General features: G+C 48.9%; 1 protein-coding gene across 11 annotated transcripts in view; it reads left to right on the top strand.

Annotated features, from left to right (window-relative positions):
• Kalrn (kalirin RhoGEF kinase) overlaps window positions 1–23,016 on the top strand; it is a 603,131-nt gene that overhangs the window by 555,191 nt on the left and 24,924 nt on the right. For 6 of the 11 annotated variants that reach the window (XM_050159714.1, XM_050159713.1, XM_050159712.1 and 3 more), the window contains 9 exons: window positions 387–479; window positions 1,585–1,635; window positions 2,413–2,490; window positions 5,201–5,386; window positions 5,911–6,082; window positions 10,693–10,931; window positions 12,582–12,838; window positions 16,159–16,282; window positions 17,319–17,378. In XM_050159714.1, coding sequence (XP_050015671.1) covers window positions 387–479; window positions 1,585–1,635; window positions 2,413–2,490; window positions 5,201–5,386; window positions 5,911–6,082; window positions 10,693–10,931; window positions 12,582–12,838; window positions 16,159–16,282; window positions 17,319–17,378 — 1,260 coding nt within the window. Of the gene's footprint in view, window positions 1–386; window positions 480–1,584; window positions 1,636–2,412; window positions 2,491–5,200; window positions 5,387–5,910; window positions 6,083–10,692; window positions 10,932–12,581; window positions 12,843–13,127; window positions 13,670–16,158; window positions 16,283–17,318; window positions 17,379–23,016 lie in introns of those variants that run through there. The other 5 variants (XM_050159728.1, XM_050159727.1, XM_050159715.1 and 2 more) reach the window with 4 other exon arrangements.

Below are 23,016 nucleotides of genomic sequence, written 5' to 3'. Positions count from 1 at the left end.
CAGGAAAAACATACCCCCACAGAGCCGTTAGCTTCTCAGCGCCATCTGCATAGGCATCTTGGCTTGAAGAAGTCCTGGGGTGCCTCTGTGAACACACTGTCGCCAAGCCTTGGTGTACAGAAAGATTCCATCACAGACCGTCTCTGGACGTTTTTGTTCTTCTCACGTGACCCCTGAGCAGATTGAGGCCACCATATTCCCCACCTGCCCCTGGGAGAGGACCATGGTGCGACAGTGCTCACTGTGAAAACTCAGGAGCCGAGCAAGGCCTTGGGGCTGTGTGACACCTAGCTCATGAATGGTGGGGTAGGCAGTTGTAGCTGGAAGATTCTCAGGTTTTTCTGGAGAGTTTGAGTCACTCACCCCTTTGAACCTTTGTGTTTCAGGAGGTGAAACAAGAGATCAATCAAAGGCTGACCCTTAGTGACTTCCTTATCAAGCCCATTCAGAGAATAACCAAGTACCAGTTGCTACTCAAGGTAAGAAGCTGGGCGCCTGGGCCCAGACTGGAGAAGTGTCTCCTCAGACTGGGGCAGTGGGCATAGCGATTGGGAGTACCACTGCCCTCCAGCCTGGAAAACGGCCGGTTGTTATGTCAGCCTTGCGCCTGTATCTTGCATGGCCCTCGTTTCTGCCCTTAAGGTTGCTTGCTACTTGTTTTCCTTTCTCTAATTTATTGTCTTCCCCACGCCTCTCTCCCTTTCTCTTTCCTCTTTCACTTGGGGAACTGAGCCTAGGGCCCCAGCTCTATACAGTATCTCCACCCTGAGCCCCCCCCTCTTTATTATAGCCATTCACTCAGTGCTGTGAAAACTAAAGTATAAGCCAGGCACGGTGCCGCTCGTCTGTCCTCCTAGCCTCCTAGCAGTCAGAACATGAAAGCAAGAGAGTCATGAGCATGTAGCCAGCCTGGGCCGTGGAGGGAGACCCTATCGCAAACAAGCAGCACCAAAACCCTCAAAAATAACAAGGGTATAAGAATGACATAGAGCCGGGCGGTGGAGGCGCACGCCTTTGATCCCAGCGCTCAGGAGGCAGAGGCAGGCGGATCTCTGTGAGTTTGAGACCAGCCTGGTCTACAGAGGGAGTTCCAGGACAGGCTCCAAAGCGACACAGAGAAACCCTGTCTCAAAAAAATAAAATAAAAAATAAAAAGAAAAGAAAAGAAATAAATAAATAAAAAGAAAAGAATGAAGAATGAAATAGAAGGGAAGGGGTGGCCCTGGAGACCTTCCATAGTCCCTAAGATCTGATCTTATACTAAACAACTTAGCTTGATGTGTTTTCTTCTGGAAACAGGAGGTCAAGCGGAAGGGAAAGACTGGACTTTCTCCTGTCTGTCTTGTCACGGTGCCGCTCTCCTCCCCTCTGTCCCTTCTCCCAGCCTTAGCTGTCGTATTCTGGAGCTTTCTCAGTGTCAAACATGACTCACGCCATTTCATTTCTCAGCCACTACAAAGCATCGCCACCTCCACCGGGGAGGGAAGTCTTTGGGGCGTTGTTGCATTTTTACGATAAGTTTTCTTTTATGGCTCTCTGGCTATGTTACTGTCTGATTCACCCTCCCACGCCCTTCCTTGCCAGGACTTCCTGCGATACAGCGAGAAGGCTGGTTTGGAGTGTTCAGATATCGAGGTAGGTTTCTGCTTATAATGCTCACTGTTCTTAGGGACTGTCCAGTCTCTCATCCCCAAAGGGAAAAGATGATCAGAAGGTCCAGGGTTCAAGGCACTCCCCTCTTACTCAGCAACATGAGGCATGGCAAGTGCTACTGAACACTGAGTGTTTCTGAGAATTCCAGAATCCTGTCCTGGGCCAGCCCAGAGCCAGGCCCACTAACGTTTGGGGCTCTTGCTGGATATAGGGAGAGAGGGTAACATTTGACACTGGGTAAAATTGCAGAGATTCATTTTGCAACTTTGTCCCTAACTCCAAGCGCCTTTTGACCCTAACACAAATTATTCCATTTCCATCCCCCCAGCACACACAGAGGATTACCCCCTAAGTGGTTCCTTTGTGCTGCCATGGGGATTATTTTAAGCCAAAGAGGTTGCAGCCATTCCTGGCAGGTTATTTTAGGTCAGAACCGCCTGTGTTTTAACAACCAGGCTAAGCTGTTGCTTGGACATTCTGAAAGCAACACAGAAAAGTTTAAAAAAGGCGGGAGGTAGAAAAAAGATGGGCCAGGTGACATGTCCCCCTTGTGTCCCTACTGTCGTGGAGCCCTTGTGCCAGTACCAGCCTGTCCCATCTAAAACCCCACACAGTGCTCTGAGAGCGAGCAGCGAGGGACCGCACCCTCTCTGAAAACAAAGGGCCTAGGGGAGATAGGTTCCTCCTCCCAGCCCTGAATTTGCGAGTTTCCTACCAGATCCTGTTCCCCCATCCTGAGTGATGTGTTCTTTCCCACAGAAAGCGGTGGAGTTAATGTGCCTTGTTCCCAAACGGTGCAATGACATGATGAACCTGGGACGCCTGCAGGGCTTTGAGGTGAGCCCTTCAAAGTGCCGCTAAGCACCCCCCCCCACCCCTGTAGACAGGAGCCAGGCCACGGAGGTCCTTCCCTTTGAAGCCACCATGCACCCACCACAGCCCCTCCAGTTCACAGATCTGGAAGATGTAACTATTGCAGAAGTTCAGTGATAAGGCAGGAATATGCTTTTGACCAAACTGGGGGGGGGGGTGTCAGAATTCCAAGGGGATTGGGAAGGGACAAAGTTCCTTGGGACTGCTTGAGCCACAGTCTCCTCCCTCCTTCCTCCCCTGATTAAGAAAGGTGAGGATCTGCGGGATGTGTGATAAGCTAGGAACCCAAGTGGGGAAATGAACTCTTCTTCAGGGGCGGGTCTTTTCTAGAAGTCTGTATCATGGTTGGATTTTTAGATCAGCGATTGTTTAAGATATCACACCTTTCTGTTCCTTGACAAGGAAAGCAGATGTCCAGAGGACACACTGGTCTGGAAGAGGTCCCTCCTCACCAGTGGGTCTGAGGCCTGGGCACCGAGAGGAAGGGTCTCCTCCCAGTCTCGCTCCTTAGTTTGTTGGTGGCATCTTCTGGATCCCATGGCATTTTCCTGAATCTCGTCACCTTCCCTCTTGATATGATATTATGTGTTTGTCCAAATCTCCCCTTTCAAAATCCTATTTCCTAGCAATCCCAGAGTCTAAGAGTGTATTATTCTTTCTTAGATCAAAGGGATTCCTGGAAGTTGAGATAATTAGGAAAGAGGTTCTACCCAGACCAGCCCTGCTAAATTAGCACAGGTTAGCTCAGATAAAGTGCAGCAGGAAAGCCAGCTGTGATGTCCCTGGAGGTGGGAGAAGCTACAACCTGGTTTGGGGTTGTCCTCTAGTCTCCCTTGGGCTGTCTCCTTTCTAGTCCATTCTTCATGCCCTGGCCTGATAGGAACCAGGTGGCAGGTTTGCATGGGCTCCCAGCTCTCTAAGGTAGACCTCAGTCAGACGCTAACATCAGTGAGCTACTCAGCTCACATGTGCTCTTGACTTTATCGGTGGTTTCTTGTTATCAGCCTGGAGAGATTGTCTCCTTTTCTCTCACCAAGTCTGGGGCTATTGTAAGCAAATCAAGTTCTCTGCTACCTTTTACTCTTCAACCTAGCCACCCTGGTGTTTTCTGACTAGCTTTCTCTGAGTCCCTTCGGGAAGTGCCCACGGAGTGGAAGGAGGCCATCTGTTTGTGCTGTCTGACCCATCTGAGACTGTGTGTGTGTGTGTGTGTGTGTGTGTGTGTTGTGTACTGTAAAGCCACACACGAGAATGTGAAGTTTTCTCTTGTAAATCAAGCACCATTGTCCTGTATTTTCATTTTTAAGTCTCAGGAAATCTGCTCTGCCTTCCCACAGCTGCTTGGGAAGGACAGTGAGCATGCTCCTCCTCTCTCTTTGGGCCCCTCATTCTCTTTGTCTCCCTCTCAAACCTTGTAGTTTTGCTCTTTACCTGACTACCTGAGTCCTGTATTGTGTTCTTGGGTAATGTTAATGGAGGGTGTTGAGCTTTCCTGGCTAGCTGGGCACTGGCTGAATATTAACTTTGGACCAGGTGGAGATAAGCCTGTTCTCCTGCTGACCTTGGCAGTCAGTGTTTCTCAGCAACACAAAGGGAAAAATGACCTCTGTGCCAGGGAATGCTTGGAATATATGGCACCACGTGCAGGGCATGACTGACATTTGCACTAAAGGGCAAAAGTTGTCCCTAAGACAGAGTACATTTCATAGACCCTCTGACCCCTGTCCCAGATGTCAGAGTCTTCTTATTGCAGAGCAATCAAAGAAATAAATGATAAAGTGGTGGCGCTTTCCGATAGGTTCCGTGAGACCTGCTGGATGGACACATTCCCTTGGAAAATGTCTCTGGGATGCTGATTACAAGCCAGGAAAGCAGGCAGGCTTTCCCACCCCAGCTGGGTGGTGTGTGGTTTGATAGCTGGAGTCCTTTTAAGAGGGATCACAAGATCTCCGGCCTTGTAAAAAGTGGAGCTGATCTATTTAACAAAAACTTCCGAATACCCTTACCTTAAAGAATAGAAGGAGGTGAGAGGGACCCAAGTCATCAGGTTCTTTGAGATCCTGTTTATAGTACTCTCTTTGGCCACAAATTGGTCCTAGGTTCATAACAATGAGCATACTCCCAAGCCCATGCCACAAAGAAACCAGGCAGAAAGATTCTCAAAGCAGGGAGGGAAGATAGGCTAAGGCCTGCTCCAAACATCACCAATCTTCCCTAACTTAAAAACAAAAGAACAAAAAAGCACCAGGCTAGGTGGTACCTATCTTTAATCCTATCACTCAGGAAACAGGCAGGTAGGTCTCTGAGAGCTCAAGGCTAGCCTAGTCTACCTAGCAAGTCTCAGGCTAGCCAAAGCTACGCAGTGAGATCCTGTCTCAAAAAGGGAGGACAGATAAGGCCTCGATCATTCGTTCCTTTGGCATTCGGGGGGCATTATTTCTTGTTGACTCTATCACCTAAGCCCCTTCCTTTTAGGAACCTTACATGAACAGGGAAATTTCCATAGTGTATCCCTGGATGAGTAATTGGATCCCAATTCAGTGTCTGGCTAGGATCCCAAGGCTTTCGTGTCAGGTCTATCTCCACATCCCCTAGAGATAGGAAACGTAGCCTGCGAGAGCTGAACCCGTCTCCCTGATTTTCACGGCCTTCCCTGCACCCCTGTCTCTATTAGGGCACCCTAACGGCCCAGGGCAAGCTTCTGCAACAAGACACATTCTATGTGATTGAGCTGGATGCTGGCATGCAGTCCCGGACCAAGGAGAGGCGTGTGTTTCTCTTTGAGCAGATCGTCATCTTCAGTGAACTGCTCCGAAAGGGGTCCCTCACCCCAGGCTACATGTTCAAAAGGAGCATCAAGGTAAAGAGGGGCAGTGGGGTGCAGAGGGGCAAAGAGCAAAAGAGCATCAGGGGGCTGAAGCTACCTGGTGATCACCATGAGAAGCAAGGACAGGCCCAGGTCCAGTCTTCGGCATGATCTTGAAGTATGCCTGGTCATGCCATTCACCCAAAGACAGAAAGAAGCTAGACACTTTACTCAGATCTACAGTAAGATTTGGAGACATTTCCTGAGAGTAAAAACTTAAGAAGAGGCTGGAGAAGCATCTTAGCCTTTAAGAGCACTTCCAAAGGGGATGGGTTCGGTGCCCTGTACCCACATGGTGCCTCCAGATCCATGGGTTCTGATACCTTCCTCTGATCTTCATAGTCACCCAGCACGAACATAGTGCAGAGATATACATGCAGGCAGAGCACCCACGTAAACATAAAATGCAAGTGAAAACAAAGTGGGAGTTTAGAAAGAGCCGCTTTGAAGGACAGTAGTGGGTCTCTGGTTTAGTTTAGCTCCTTGAGTATGAAAAGGATAAACTGGTTTCATTTCAGATGAATTACTTGGTCCTGGAGGAGAATGTCGACAATGACCCCTGCAAGTTTGCACTCATGAACAGGGAGACTTCAGAGAGGGTCATTCTGCAGGCTGCCAACTCGGACATCCAGCAGGCCTGGGTACAGGACATCAATCAAGTCCTAGAAACTCAGAGGGACTTCCTAAATGGTACGTGATAGGCCTGCTTCTAGCAAGGCCATTTCAGGGGGCCCAACCCCTGAGCATCTTTGGGTCTAAGTTCATGGAGACTTAGGAGATGGTCTCCAATCTCATATAGCTCCAGAGACAACTTCAGAAGCCCCTTAACTTGAGGCATAAATGGAACAAAGAGGTAGGAGAAAGGGGTATTTAATCGAAGGGGTATTTGTCGATAGGAAATTGTGTATGTGTGCCTTTGTGGTCCCCGTGGACAACTGGTAATAATTCGGGGGAAATTATAAAACAAGCAGGCCCATCCTGTATCCTAGGGCCCTAAGTTCTGTAATTCTTGTTCTCTCTCCTTGTAGTGGGTGGCTGCTCCTTTCATAGGCTCTTCAGGATTATCTACTGATAACTAGGAGTTTGGTAAAACAGTTCAAATCCTTCCTCTTTTCCCAGCGGGTGAGAGCCTGGCTAAGCTACCCATCTAGCTGGCCTCGCCCCTTTCAAAGAAGACGATTGCTAAGCCTAACTCAGTAGTACCCAGCTTCCCACTAGTAATAAACTGGTGGTTACACAGATAATGTGGACCCTACAGGCATCCGTTAAGAGGTGACAGTTCACACCCTTAATCCCTGCACTCGAGAAGCAGAGGCAGGTGGATCTCTGTGAGTTCGAGACCAGCCTGGTCTATAGAAAGAGTTTCAGGACAACCAAGGCTACACAGAAAAACCCCGTCTTAAAACACACACACACACACACACACACACACACACACACACGTGCACACACACACACGTGCACACACGGTGCAATAGAATTGCTGTCTTGCTTGTGTCTCCCTTCTGCCCCTGCTGCAGCTGTGCACCTGCAGCTTTGTATGAGTGGAGATGGACGACCGGGAGGCAGTGATGCTCTGCTGAGCTGGGCCTGACGCTGACGGCAAAATGGAACCAATAATGCAGTCTCATGAGCATGCACCTGTATATATACAAGCATGCATGCATACATAGACACACGGGATATCGCTTTCAGGTGCATCGCCTCTTCTTAGCTGAGCTCTGTATACACAGCCACATGTCCCCATACATACATGTCTGTGCATGCCCACAAGTGTCCCAGGTGCCCCATCTCTTCTTACTAATGAGTACCAAGGATTGTGGTATATGACCTTTTTTGTTCCCATACATACTGAAACATGTATGTGGACATAACACTGGACCACCTTGGTGTGTACTACTTACCTCTGTTGGGATGTACACATGGCCATGCACACTTGCACAAACACACATATCCTCACGGGCCCTCCCTTGGTCTGTCTCCTTGCTGGTGCAGTTTCTAGACTCTTCTAGGTGATGTGAACATAGCATTTACTGTCTATGTGTCTAGTGTGGAAACGGCTGCTGGGGGAAAAGGTAAGAGGCACCATCCTAGCTGAGGATCTTGGGTGAGACGCGTTGCTTCTCGGCACCTCACTTAGCTTGTTTTATGAAAAAGAGATTTTGGAGTTAGATTTGTTCTAGCCAAGCTGGGGTGTACATGTGGATGGATGCCTACCTCAGGACAGATTGGCTACCTACACCACATCTACCCCAGGACAGCATGGCTACCTACACCATACCTACCCCAGGACAGCATGGCTACCTACACCACACCTACCCCAGGACAGCATGGCTACCTACACCACACCTACCCCAGGACAGCATGGCTACCCACACTACACCTACCTCAAGGTAGGCCTACCTACACTACACCTGCTTGTCACTTTTCTCCATGGTAAGGAATGTAACACAACATTTTCATCTTAAAACAAAAGGCTATGGATGGGACATAGTTCAGTGGTTGAGTACCTATGTAGATGGAAGCTGTTTGTTCATTTCCTGGCCGCCGAGACACAAAATAATCACACAGAAACAGTATTAATTAAAACACTGCATGGTCTATTAGCCTATGCATATTTCTAACTAGCTCTTATATCTCTATTAATCTGTGCATCACCATGTGGTTGTGGCCTACTGCCAAGGTTCCATTTAGCATCTGTCTCTTGTGGCAGCTACATAGTGTCTCCCTGATTCTGCCTTCTTTCTTTCTCTGTCTGCTTGGAATTCCCACCTTACTCTATTGGGCCCTGCCCTAGGCCAAAGCATCTTTATTCATTAACCAATAGAGGCAACACATATACAGAAGGGCTTCCCACACTATACCTACTTATTAGCATGCATTTGTGGAATCTTGAGTCCCAGCCTGAGTATTAAACAAGAGAAGGCTATGAACAAGATCCTTTGACTTCTGTTTTTCGAGACGTGGTTTCTGTGTGTAGTTCTGGCTGTCCTGGAACTCTCTATGTAGACCAGGCTGGCCTCAAAGATCCGCCTGCCTCTGCTCCCCAGTGCTGGAATTAAAGGTCTGCACCATCGTTGCCTGGCTCAAGATCCCATGACTTTTAAAGACAGACATGGACATTCAGTTCTGTCTCTAGCTCACAGACAGTGTTTAGGGGCCATGTTCCCAATGGAAAAGTTGTGGTGTGGAGCACTAAGAGCTCCCAAGCTGCTTTTTTATTCTCAACATTGACAATTAAACAACCTGGGCTAAAACTGAAATCTATATAGTTTATAATTTCCAAATATGCAACTTTGGATGAACACAGCTTGTTGCTAGAGTGATTTCATGCAAAAGATGCGCATATGTAAAGTAGATTCATTAAATTGCATTCTATGATAGATTTCTAGTATGGAAGTGGGAATGAGGGTTTTGAGCTAATCACTTCAGACCTAAAGTAAAATAAAAATTAATAAGCTAAAACCAGAGGTAAATTAACAGTAGTGATTCCCGTGTATTTACACCTTCTCTGCATCAGGAGTTAAACTAAGTGTTCTGTCTGTTTCTTCACCCTTCATCCCCACACCAGCATGACATGGCTGGATTATCACCCTGCCTTTTTTCAGATGAGGAAAGACAGACTTGGAGCCATTAAGAAAGTTGTCTAAGCAAAAGCAGTATGTGTTAGCAGGCAACTTCAGAGCAGGTTCTTCCATATGGTTCCCCGCGTCAGAGCAGACATTCATCCTGTGCTCCCTAGAAGAGAAGGGAGCGGGGAGCATGGGAGAGGGGCAGCCAGGCAGGTGACCAGCAGAAAGAACCTAAATCCAAAAGACAAAAGCCCACTGTTAGTAATGCCCACGTTTTGAGTTTGACACGGTGGTACATATCTGTGATTGCGCCAATCAGGAGGCTGAGACAGACTCAGTTCTCACTCAGGTGAGAGACTTTCTGATCTCAAGACTTAGTTTTCCAATTAAGGCTAGTGAAAGAATGCAGGCCTAGCCTCCAAAGTTTATTGAATAAAACAGCATTTCCCAGTGCTTGAGAGTAGTTACTGCTCATAACCAGGTGGCTCCCCAATTCCGTGCCATGGGTAGACTTCTCAACTCTGTAGAGCGCTTACTTAGCAAGAAAGTACTTAAATGTTCTGTGATGTGCGTAGACGTGGAACCACGTTGCTCTCGGCCCAGTCAATGATTCAGATTTTACGTGGTCCCAGTAGACCTTCCTTCTAATTATAGTGAATGATGGGGACATCGCTGAACGAGCTAATTGTTACCTACATAGTCAATGCCCACAAAAATCTCTCTGGAGCCTTAGGGGCTGTGCTCTGGTAGACCCACTATAGATTTCTCTACACTCAAGAAAGGTGATGTAAAAACAGAACAGGATCAGGCTTCTGCTTACAGACACATGTGCAGGCGTCTCAGCCAATCTTCCCTCCCGAGACCTGATGAGAAAGGGGTACGTGACCCTGTCCAGTCTTTAAATGCATGCTGCACCCCATCGCTGTGTACAGGGCCGCAGCTGGTAATCCACTTAAACAGTCGTTGCAGTAAACACCAATAAAAATGCCCTAATTGTGCCTGCCCTGAAAGCCCTTCATACAGCCGTTGCCCACAGCGGCCTCTCCTGACTGTTCCTCTTTATTGCTTAGACCTGGAGCCTTGAATCTTAAATTCGGTAAAGCGAAGCAGAACTGACCCTTCCCTCCAAGCCAGTGGTTCTCCACCCTCTGAGTTGCCCCCCAGTGCCATTTGCTTGGTCCCTTGCCTGCTATTTCCATTCTCGCGTGCGTTTCCCAGCTAGGCTCTCTCCTCCCTCCACGTTTGCTTAGCTCCTCTTTGCCTTTGGCCTCCAAGTGGCTCCTGAATGAGGTGAGAAGCCTTCGGCCTACTCCTTTTAAATCTGTTTGCTAACTGCTACCAGGTGCGTGTTCCTCAGGTGCACCTCAGCAATGGGACCTGAATTTAAAGCTTTTAAGTTTACTTAATACAGCCACTGTTCACCCTCTTCAGAGGGGCATCTTGCTTCGTTGAGCCTTCCTAGACACCGTGCACTCCATTTCCCTTACCTGCCTTGTCCCCTCCATTTTCACAGAGACCCTACACTCACGTATTCTGAGCGCTGTCTCTTGCCAACATTTACACATACTTCTTCCTTCCGGCAGATTTAAGTGTCAGAGCAGCAGCCAGTCCCCTTCTGAAGCGCTTTAAATGCGCGCGCGCACACACACACACATAGCCTAGCATAAGGCCTCTGCCTCCCTGTGGGCTTCCTGAAAGTAGAGTAACTCCTTCTTCTTCTTCCCCCAGCACTACAGTCACCCATTGAGTATCAGCGGAAGGAAAGGGGCACAGCTGTGGTCCGCTCCCAGCCCCCGAGGGTCCCACAAGCCAGCCCCAGGCCCTACTCGTCTGTCCCTGTGGGCTCCGAGAAGCCTCCCAAGGGCTCCAGCTACAACCCGCCTCTGCCACCCCTGAAGCTATCTACCTCCAATGGCAGTCCGGGGTTCGACTACCACCAGCCTGTGGACAAGTTTGAAGCTACCAAGGTAAGCGGCAGCTTGTTACTCATCCCCTCACCACCTCGAAGACCTCAGGGGTCGCTCAAGGACACGGCCTGTTTTCCTGTCCATTATCTTAGCAGGAGCAATCCATTAAGTATAATTGAACCTCGTTTATTTCTCTTTCTTCCCATGTAACTAACTGAAACCAGTTTCCCCTGGCTGAGGCACTGTGCGTTAAAGGGCAGATAGCATCTACATGTGGAGGATTCTTGTGACACTAGGAACCAACAGCTCCCGTTTCCATATTAGAAAGAGACAGCCCCATCTAACAGCTGTGCGCACCCGCACCTCCATTGGCTGATGTGGCAAGAGGAAGCTGGTCATTGATAAGCACCCGCGGAAGCTAGGCTCCGTAGTCCATACTTCAAACGCCACTGAGGGGCCTTCTACCACAGGCCCAGTCTGCGCAGCTGGCTTCATCCTGAACTGCAGTGGGAATAGGAAAGAAATGGGAAAATGCTGGGCTAGAAGTCGGTTTACTTGGTGTCTACTCCAAGCTCCTAGATTTCACTTACTTTTCAACCTCAGAGAATTTGCCCATCAGACCTGAGTATTCTCCATTACACCTTAGGTCTTAGGAACCGGAACCCCTGCATTTCTTACCCACATGGTCCGATTTCTTAGACGCCGTTCTTTTCCCAAATCACTAGTTGATGCCGACTTTGTTCAAATGCGTTGTTGATGTGTACGTTCAGTCCTGTAACACAGTCACGCCCCCACCTATTTCATCATATCACCTGAAATAATTTTCTGCCCTAGAAAAACCCTGCCCGTGTGAATCAGTTGAAGTCACTTTGGCATTTTGTCAGCCCTATGGAAGATTTTCTGGCTCTCACCATGCCCTAGGAGGCAGCCTGGCCTCCTGGGGAGTTACAGGTCTGTCTAGACACAGCCGCCATAGATTCGCATGAAGAGATCACATGGGCAGCACCTCCTGTGTTAATCCATACTGTGGCGGGGAGATGTCAGGATTCCCCTTTCACAGGGTAGCCCAGGGCCTTAGCTTTGCATTGGATGTAGCTCCATTCTTACTCCTGTGTCAGAGAGGGCCAGGATGAGGAGCACAGGCAAGCGATGCTTCTCCAAAGGATAAAGAGAGCTGGGCACGGTGATGCATGCCTGTGATTCCAGCACTTGGGGAGGCTGAGGTGCAAGGATTACGAGTCCAAGGTAATGGATTGTGTGTCAAGTGAGTTCTCAAAAAAAGAGGGGGAAAATGTAGCGTTCCAGGGTCTATGTTCTTTCCATAGAGGGGATTGTGACCCCTGACCTGACCTTTGCCCTGACCTCACTCTGTCCAAGTGCTTACTCGTCCCTGTGCTGATAACAGGTTCTTCCTGCCATCAGCAAGAGGATGCCATCAGGAAGGCTGCATGCTAGGAAGGAGCTTCCAGGTTGAATGTGCGTCTAGCTTTCTCCGGGCATCATCCGAAGCCTTTGGCTTGGGTTATAATACTGTATTGCTGTCAAAAGGGCTTTCAGAGCATGCTGACGAAAACGGCCTCACTCAGGAGCCTTCTGCTTGCTCTGTATCCTGCCAGCGGGCCATCTGGCCTCTAGCCGTGCCGAAGGGTGCAGAGCAAGCCCGTGTGAACCATCCTTGTGTTTGTGTTTCCTTCTGCCCCTGTCTCCTAGCAAAACGACCTGGGCGGCTGCAACGGGACCTCGTCCATGGCGGTAATCAAAGATTACTATGCTCTGAAAGAGAACGAAATCTGTGTGAGCCAAGGTGAGGTGGTCCAGGTCCTCGCCGTCAACCAGCAGAACATGTGCCTGGTGTACCAGCCTGCCAGCGACCATTCCCCGGCAGCAGAAGGCTGGGTCCCAGGCAGCATCCTGGCACCCCTCACCAAAGCCACAGCAGTGGCAGAAAATAGTGACGGGAACATCAAGTAAGTGCCTCCGTGGCTTCCTGGGAGAGGAGCATGTGCATTAAAAAAAAAAATCAAAACTGAAAGAACCCAAAATGCCAACACAGTAGGGAACCACTGCTGCTTGTTGTGATGACGTCAGTGGGGTCAGGGTGAGAGGAACGGAACAGACCTGCTGCTAGCTCGGGGTGTCTGGATTGCTCTGGGGTCACGGTGGTGGTGGTGATGGTGGTGATGGTGAATTTTCTTTCCCTTTTGTTTATAATTTTCTGTTCATTTTTCCCCTTCTTTTTTCCCCCCACTCGTTAAGAAAAGAACCCTACTGAAACCCTAGGTGACAAAAGACATGCCTTCCGTTGCTACATTTGACCCACCACGGGACTCACTGGACTGGACTTCTATTTATATTGTATGAAGTTACTGATATATATATATTTTTTTGATTGATACCCAAAAACGACCTTAGCACAAATGCCAGGCCTGGACAGGCCAGAGCCTGCTGCTTCTCCCAAAAGAAAGGGGATATTTTTTTTTTTTGGTTGTCCATGGCAATTCCTCTGTACAGATTGTAACTTTTTATTTTTATTTCTCTCCTCCCCTGTCACTTTAATATATGTTCATGGTAATTTGTAAGATATTTCTTTTCCTTATTTTGATTGCAAACCCTTCTGGACACATTCCTGTATAAAGCATTTTGCACTATTTAAAGAAACCCATATGGATAAAGTCAGGTTGTGCAATATGATGAGGAGCCACAATGTTCATCATTGTACCTGTAATGTAACTAATAATTTTAAATGTACTATTTTAAATATGTAAAATAAATTTTCACCATGAGCATGTTTTAATGAGGTTAAAGACTAGTTGACCCTTTTTCCCCCCATCTCATTATTCTCAGACTTTTGAGTGTGAAAATGATTTTTTTCCTTTCTTTTCTTTGTTTTATGGGTTGGTTGACTATATTGGCAGTTTTTCCCTATATAAAAAGTGCCTTTGTTGCTAAACCTTGGACCCTGCCCTTTCCTCTAAATCATCCCCCTCTGGATTTTCTCTGACTTCAGAGAAGGGGAACGATACAAAGTCGGTGCAATGGGAGGGCTCCCAGCAACAGGGTGACCTTGAGGTGCTGATGTCCTTGGGTGACTAGTGTAGGTGGTGTTAGCTTTTTCCCACAGCTTCCTCTGCTTCACACTCACCCGTGGGAGGGTCCAAGGAACTTCCATGAGGTGACAGAGCTCCGGCACCAGCAGAACCGCTCTGCTTTGGCCCTTCTCTGTCAGGAAACCAAAGCTACTGATGTCACCTGGCCTCTCCAGGTGACCACAGAAACCAGAAGTGGCCCCTCGGTGAAATCAGCCCAGCCCGTTTTAGTGTAGAGATGAGCATTTTGGAGACCTTGGAGGGAAAGGCCACAGAGCCCTGACGTGGCAGAATCTCACAGAGGTACCTCTTAAAGGGCAGTGCTCTCGTTACCCAGACACTGAGTCTACCTTCCTCCTCACCTTGGATGTCTTGGTCACAGGTTGAAGGGGCAAAGAGAATAGATAGGTGCACCCACTAGCCACTGGGTTTCTTGCCAGCCAGGGTTTCACAAGGGTTGGTGGCACTGGAGGTGAGCAGCTGACTGAACGTGGTATTGGTGTTTCTCAGCCAAGACCACTCGCTTCCCCTTCCCTGGGCCTGCATGACTACAGGGAACAAAACTGGTGATGGTGCCCAGGATAAATGTCACAGACTATGTCCACATCAGTCACTGGGCTTGTGGCCAAGAGATGGAAGCTCCCCAAACCATGGTGACGTGTTCTTCTGGGAAGAAGAATTTGAAATTGAACCCCTCCTGCCACTTGCGTCCCTCGGTACACTATTTTTAACATTTATTTCTCACCAAGCACACTGAGGAGCCCAGAGGTGGCAAAAAGCAGGCATAACCCCCACCTGCACACAAAAATAGTATACCTCCTGCCCTCGAATCCTTTCCAGCGGGGACGTCCTTGATAACCCTGGGGGTAGGGGCGTGGATTTGGGAATAAAAGACAGGAGACAAAAGTCTGCACTTTAAGAGTGGTGTCCTCTAGGTCTCGTCCATGTCTGATTCACTGGGGTAGAGGATTTGGAGCCAGAGGCTCTGGGAAGTCCTGGAGAGCTTCTGGTCAAGGCTGTGAGGTGAGCTCTGGCCTTCAGGAGGACCCCACTTCCCACAGCATGCGAGAACACAATTGCGGGTGCACTTTTCCTCTTCAGGTTAATCGCTGAGGCGGGATGTTAGGCGGCAAATGTTTGTAGAACACCTGCATTGTGTTCCTTAGGCTCCTGGTGGCCCTGGAGTACCATGGAGGAGGGGCTTGCTGTTATAGTTTAAAGTATTTTTCTTCTAAATCTCACCCGCCTCTCCCTTCATGAAGGTTTTCTCCCTCAAGCCCTGTCTACAGAGCCCCATATTTAACCAGGAAACACCGGAGTGGGAACACGGGACCCAGTCCGTGTAAGAACTAACTTCATGCAAACCCTGTAAGCATGAAACGCAGCTGCTGCTCGGGTCCCTGATGCTGCTTACTTAGGTCGTGGCCTTTGCTGTCCTCGACTCTGACAGATGTGGGATTCCAGGGCTCTGCTCTGAGCCTGCCCTCTGTAGCTGTGACCCCAAATCGGGACATGTGAAAGAGCATTGCTACTGTCGCCTCGCTGGGAGCACACACTGGGCCTTGCTCCAGCAGGGAAACTCTGACACCTTTTAGAGGCTGACAGAGCCCTGGAGTCACAAGCACTGAATAACACAGAGGACACAGGTTGAAACCTTGCCCTGAAGTATTCAGAGGTGGGCGGCAACTTCCTCAGAAACCCTGGTGGTTCCCCAGTGCTTGACGGTACCACGCCCCAGACACAAATAACAACATGGGAACCTCAAAATCATTCTATTGGGTCTTATTTACATATGAGGTATTATGGCTTGTTTTTACAGAATGAAATATATTTCCTTTATCTTTCCTATTCTATTCCCATTCCACCCTTCCCTATCCACTATGCCCTTCAAAACACCCGATCCTTGAAGTCTTCATTGGATGATCAAAAATCCCCGAGTTTGGTGACCCGGTACCCATTTTCTCCAAATGCTGCACTTTACCTGGTATGCCTTTCAGGAAGGGTCAGCGTTATCCTCACCTCCAGCTGGAGGTGATGTCAGCCCCAGCCACCACATTAGCTGGCACGGAAGGTTCAGGGCCCCGAAGCTGGCAGGGGCTTCACCGGAGCATCTCATCTGATAGACAGTGGTGGTGAGCCCGCCCACCACCTCCCTCTGCCCCATCCTGCCATTTTGATTGGTGCGTTTTTTGGTATAACAGGAAGTCATGTTCATGGCATACTCTACGCATGAGAAAGCGGGCAGAAGTGGAGAACACGGGTAAAAATGAAGCCACAGGGCCTCGTAAACCCAAGGATATTCTGGGCAACAGAGTCTCTGTTAAAGTGAGTAGGTATTGTGGACCTGGGTCCCTCTCATCCATTCCTTCCCTGAGGCATTATCACAGGCAGTTTGGGTGGGTGGAGACTGGTTACTTATTTATCTACTGCCCGGTGTGGGGACCAAAGGGGAAGTAGTTTAGCAGGATTTTGCATGCAAGATCAATTTGTTCTTTATTTTTTATTTCTCCTGGCACCTTCAATTCAAGTAAGTACCTCTCGTTTCCTTTCCTTTTGTGATTAAGCAAGATGTTTTACCGCAAAAATCATCTTGCATTCTTTTCTTAGAGATGTAAGATGCTTGGCTCATACTAAACGTCTCGAAGCTACCAATAGCCTAGGATTGGGAACACATTCAGGTTACAGGCTCACTCTCCAAACCCCTGATCTTGCGAAGGCAGAGGTTTGGCACTTAAGGCTGTCTTGTCCTTAGTAAAGTTTCATTTCTTTTCCCCAGCATCACCTCTGAGCAATGTCCTCATATTCTCGCTGTGCGTGGAAAGAATAGGGAGGCATACTGGTGAAGTCCTAGTTGATTTGTAAATTATCTGTTACTTTGAACTCACCAACCGTGAGTGTGGCAGACCGGGGTTTCTCCCATCTGGGAGCAACGTGGATGTGCTCTCCCTGTTTAAGATGACCCCTCTGAAATGCTTTGCCTGGGGACAATGAAAATCACACACTGACTATGTCCTAAGCGCTTTGCCTTCCAAAGCAAAAGAGCTACAAAACCTGTTCTTTACCAGCCTTTTGGGGAAAAGAAAGTGGGAAGCCTGGCTTTGCGGGAGAGGCCAGTTTCATTCCAGCACTCAGGCTCCATTCGACACTCCCATTGCTCTTTCTGATGTGATATGCAGGTGTCCGCAGTCCCCGCAAGAGCATGCCTCTGCCATGACGACCCACACTCCACCTGAAAAGCCCCCGGTTGTTTCTCTGCCCCGTTTCCCATGTCCGTGCTTCTCTGACGTTCTCCTCTCTCCAGCCAGGCGACTGTGTTCTAACTGTGTTCTCTTTCTTCCCCTTCTCCATGCTGCCAACCCAGGAGACGAACAGTTCCGAGGAGTCTGAGTGTGATGATCTTGACCCTAATACTAGTATGGAGGTAGAAGCAGCTATGTTGTCCTATTTCTTACCATGATTGCCTTTTCCCGTGTGCTCGGTGACAGTGGCCTTGCTAGAGTCCAGGATGCTCGTGCTTCTGTAATGTTAGGGGAGTCTCAGGGTGTCCCGTCCAAGCTAAAGCTAAACAAAAGAAAAGCTAAATTCACCTCAGTTTGGGAAGAAAACTCTACTTTTTGGTATCTTTTTAAAAACAAAACCTTGTGTTTCTCTCAAATGCTTCCTTAATACTTTGGGAAGCTTTGGCTTTATGTAGAAAATACCCAGCTTTATTATTTGAAACATAGAATGTGTTTTTCCATAGAAAACGGCCTTAATTGGTATTTGGATCGCAGCTGAAGGGTAGGAGCCACTGGGTGGTTTGGTTTTGTTTTTCTTTTAGTCTTCTCTATTTTCTTGCCTCTTCCCCTGTCCCCTTTTCTCTTCATCTTGATCTTCTGGGCTCTAGTCCTTCAGTGCTCTAGGTTTTTCTGGGTGACCTGGCTCCTCGTTACTATGTGCACCTGGTTAAGAACAAAAGCAAGAAAGAATTAATGCTAAGGCTTCCTTTGCGCACACCCAGAGCCCAGGGCCAGTGGCTATGGTTTCTAAGTGAAGAACCCCACGTAGCAGCCTCTCCTGGAGTCTTGGTCTAGCGACAGGGAGGCAGGAAGACCTTTCCCATGCCCCAGGTTTGCATGTATATGAGAGTTGGAACAGCATCCTGCCATCTTGAACCTCCTTTGCCAAGTCTCTACATACGCACAGACCCTGGAGAATCAGCAAGCATGAGCTAGCTTGACTTGCCATTTAGACTTTCAGAGTAGATTGAAATGTCTTTTTCAAAAAGACATTTTAGAATGTCATTTACATGGGACCTATGTCCCCTTCCTAGCAATAGATTGAAAATTACAGAATTCCTCTAATGCAAAATAATTTATAAATGTGTTTTTGACAGTTTCATAAATGTATATAATGTATTTTTATCACATCTACCCCCTATTACTCCAAACCCTGCCTTCCCAGTAATTCACCTTCCCGTGTTTATGGTTTTTGTTTTATTCTTAAGTGCCCAGAGTTAAGCTAGGGTTCCTCGGATGAGCATGGGTGTGTTATTTACTGGAGCATGGGCACCCTGCCTACCAGTGACTGTACCACTTAAGGAAAAGGACAACCCCACTCCCACTACCCCCAGCAATGACAATAACTCCTCAGGGGAAGGGCCTTATTCTCACCCCCCCCTTCCTGATATAATGTTGTCAGGTCCAGTCTTGTGCAGATAACCACAGCAATGGCCATATCAAGTCCTCTGCCTCCTCCAGATCTTACAAGCATGGCTACAAACATAAATATTTAGAAGACACTGTGACAACATGTCCATTTAGCATAACAACAGCAGTAGGTTCCCCTAAACCCTTGATGTGTAGCCCAAAACTTTTCACCTACTTAGATAGATTATTATTATTATTATTATTATTATTATTGACATAATCCCTAAGAAGCCACCTCCATATTATGAAAGCAACAGAAAGCCCAAGAGAGACCATGCGGCCTAAGAACAGGTGTGTCAGCTGTGGAGGAAAGCCGACTGAACTGAACTGGGCTGAGAGGCTAGTTGTAGATATGGGAGCTCCGCCAGAATAGAACGGTGTCCTGTGGGTGTGGGTTCTGCCACAGAAGCCAAGTCTGGCAGGTGTGGGCCAGTAAAGCACTCCAGTGTGGGAGGAAGTGGTGATGGCATTCACAGCTTAAACGTATCTGAGCAACAGGGGAGCCAGGGGATTCCTGACCCTCTTGGCTCTCGTTTCATAGGAGAGTCAGCTGCATGCGTGGGTCCCACACGGGCCAATGTTTAGATACAAGTGGCAGTTTTATCACCGCGCCTAGATGTTGCTGGCGTATAATGGAGGAGTCAGTTAAATGGAGAGGAAGGCCAGAGGAGGGGAGGGGAGGGGAGGATCCAGGTATCTGTGTTCCAGAATGACATTCACACACTGCAAAAGAAGAGGTGGATACAGAGGGATATGCTGGTTGTGATTTACTGAGAAAGTTAATTGGCCTAGTCAGATGCTCCGTACCCACTTGCATAAGGTATGTGTTTGTGCGTGCACACGCGCGCGCGCGCGCGCGCGCGCACACACACACACACACACACCTTAGCCCTGCTTGCAAGTTGAACCCATTTTTAAGGTTCTTAATATTCTAAGATGGGTATTCTCTTTGTGGACTGAGTGAGATGGGCCCCTGGGAGGTGCTACTGGCCACCCAAGCAAAGACATCAGGATGTTCTTAGTGGCAGAAGAAAGCCCCAAAGCATGCCACTACGTGAACACAAAGTTTTTAAAGGCGATAACTGGGGTGCAAAGCTTCCCGTAGGCAGAAAGTTCAGCTAGCCCATCCCCTCGAGGGGGAGTGTGATTGGAGGCTATGAATATGCTGGTGGCCCCAGCAAGTCCAAAGCAGTTGTCCCACAGTCCTTGGCCCTCCATGCTCACCCTCCCAGGCGTCCATGAGCTTTCTGAATGGATGGTAGCTGTCATCTCGGATGCTGGCTTAGCCACTTAAGATACAAAGAGCAAGCGGGATCTTGAACCTCAAGCTGCTAAGCATAAGGGGTCTGGAAATGGAACGTCATTGCAACAAAGATGGCAGAAGAACGTGGCTGCTAGTGCATGCTGAAGACCGGTTGAATCCAGATGGCTGCACCTCCTCCAAAAAGCCTCTTGCAGCAAAGGTGATAGTTTGGGGCCTCTTTCCAAAGTCCCGCAGGCCCAACCTCACCTTGTCTTTTGGATGTGTATTCTATTCTCGGTGAGCTGATCAGCAGCACCACCAGTCTATACTCTGCCTCTGTTCCTGGGACCCTGGAACCTGGCACTGTGCACCCATGTGCTTGCTCCAAGCCTGGTCTCCAAATGTGATGTCCCGCCCTGCTGACTTCATCCCGGAGCACACTGTGAACAGATGCCTCTGCCTCCGTGAGAATGACGGCACCAAAGTATCTTCTCCCTTCTCTCAAATGGGGAGCGTGTTCCTTTAAGGACAGTTTCCTGGGATCTTTTCACCAGATGCGTCCTACCCAAGCATGCATTTGCCTTTTCACAGAACTTTAAGAAGACACAGGCTGACCTTGAGAGCAGTTTAAGAGGAGAGTCAAGCACACCGAATCCTCGAATTCACCTGGCCACCTAATGTTAAGAGAGATTGTTCATAGCATTCCATTCCCCTGTCAGCCAGTGCTGGTGGATAGTCTCTCTCTCTCTCTCTCTCTCTCTCTCTCTCTCTCTCTCTCTCTCTCTCTCTCTCTCTCTCTCTCTCTCTCTCTCTCTCTCTCTCTCACACACACACACACACACACACACCAGCACTGCAGGCCATACCACCAGCCACAGCAAGACTGGCACAAGGTCCCTGCAATCCCCTCTCAACCTGACTGTCCATCTGGCACCAGACCGCATGGGGAACTACTTTAAAAATGAATGCCTGCAGTTTAGTTTCTCCTTGTACTCCTAAGTACACACAACTTAGACTGATGACGGCCGTATCTAGGCTTAGAGTCACATGGCTGCCTGCCAGCTTCTTCAGTCCCATGACCACCCGGTGTCCACAAGTGACACTCCAGGCTAGAGCCAAGACTCAAGTACCCAGGCCCAGCACCTGCCCCCAGTCAGGGCCTGTCTCAAGAACTCTGCACTCTCTCTGACCAGGGCTGTTCCCTTCGGACTCACAGCCTATGCCAGGAGGTCCCATGTCCATCCCGTCCGTCCATAAACCTCTGAAAAGTTGGGGACCTCATCCCTGGGTTTTCACAGCTGCTCAGCCCCACACTGCCCCCCCCCCTGCCTGAATCCATCAGTGGGGCTGAAAAGTCTGAACCGATTTCCAGCCTCGGGCCTTTATCTCCAAGGATCAGAATCCTCAGCCCAGTTCTTGCATCAAACCCAATTGATTACATGCATTTTAATTTCTTTAATAAAGCTCCATAGCCCTCTTAGCAGAGGTCAGCCCATCTGAGTGAGAAGCTGTGATTCCAGAAAGACCCTCCCCACCCCAGCCACTACAGACTCTGGCCTCTTTCAGCTGCCAGCTGCCAGCTAGGTGGCCTTGGGAGCTCACACGTCCCCTAAGCATTGTGAAGAAGGGCTCTGAAGGTGCCAAACCAAGGCACTTAAAAACAGGAGGCTAATTGGGGAGGATATTTCTAATCAGGGTAAAAATTACATTTTCAAGAGAACCCTGGGAAGTTGGAGCTAGCCTCTGCTCTCACCGACGCTTTTTGGGTGTGTCATGATGAGCATCCTTACTGTGGAGTTCAGTGTGGAGCTCGGTGATGGGGAATCCCTTCGAGATGTTATGCGGCATCACCACCCTTCATTTCCGGAACTTTGCCATAACCTCAAACGTGCTACGTGCTCACTAAACAACAGCCACTGCCCCACCTCCCCATCTCCCATCTCCCTGGCTCTTTTCCTTTTTAAAACAGGGAGTTGAATTACAAAAAGATGAACCTGGGGCTGCAGAGATGGCTCCGCAGTTGATCCAGAGGACCTGGGTTCGATTCCCAGCACCCACATGGTGGCTCACAATGACTCACAACTCCAGCTCCAGGGGATCTGATGCCCTCTTCTGACCTCTGTGGGCACCAGGCGTGCATGTGGCGCACACAGACACATACATACACACATGCAGGCAAACATGCATACATATCAAACAATTTCTAAGCTGTAATTTTCAGTTCAAAAAAATGAACAGCCAGGAGTAGGTGGAGGGCTCAGCCAATAGCGCTCGCTGTGCACGCGTGAGGCCCAGCATCATAGGAAAAGTGGGGCACGGTCATCCTAGGGGTGAAGAGACAAAGACAAGACAACCCCTGGGTTTGCTGGCCAACCAGTCTAGCTGCATCCGTGGAGAAAAACTGAGAAGAACTCGTAGTATTGGCTTCTGGCATCCACACACATCTACACAGATACATGCCTGTGGACATGTGTACACTTACACACTGATTTTAAAAAAGAAAACCAGAAGATGCCCTGAGGCAGTTGTTTGCCTTCCCTGACCATTCCTCCCCCATCGCATCCCCTCCTGTGACAGTTGAGAAGACCCCATTTCCAGGCTGGCTTTAAGCACAGGTCCTGGATGGCCGAGAAGGCCTGTCTTCCACTGCCGGTCGCCTTGTGTGAGGGTGCATACTGTGTGAGGGTGCTGTTCCTTCTGGCTTCCCAGAGCTGATCTGTGACAGAAACAGAAGCCGCACAAAGGCAATGGGACTAAACCGTAGTCTGAAAACCTGGACTCTGGATCTTGGCACCTATGTGGCCCTGGGCCAGTTAGCTTTCCTGAGCTCTGGGTTTCTCTGCAGGCGACTCACAGTCCTTAGTGTGCAGGCCTGTGGATACTGACATGTAGCCCTCTGGACACCACATTGGGGTGATGTCAGGGGAGTTGGCTCTGGACCACATCTGCCTCCCAAAGCACTGAGACCATGGCAGAACAAACTAGAAGAAATGCTGTCTGCTATTGAGTGGTGGTGGGAATGGCAACTGAGGTGACCACCTCAGGTTCCAGGAACAGGGTGAGTGTTCAGAACTGGCACATCCCCCTCACACACCCCACAAAAGAACACAATTCCAGGTCCCAGCTGC

Source organism: Alexandromys fortis, unplaced genomic scaffold, assembly GCF_014885135.2.
Source record: "Alexandromys fortis isolate MF-2015 unplaced genomic scaffold, M_Fortis_MF-2015_v1.1 scaffold_119, whole genome shotgun sequence".
Taxonomy (NCBI): Eukaryota; Metazoa; Chordata; class Mammalia; order Rodentia; family Cricetidae; genus Alexandromys; species Alexandromys fortis.
The sequence above is the reverse complement of the archived record's forward strand: the minus strand, read 5'-3'. Positions and strand labels throughout refer to the sequence as shown.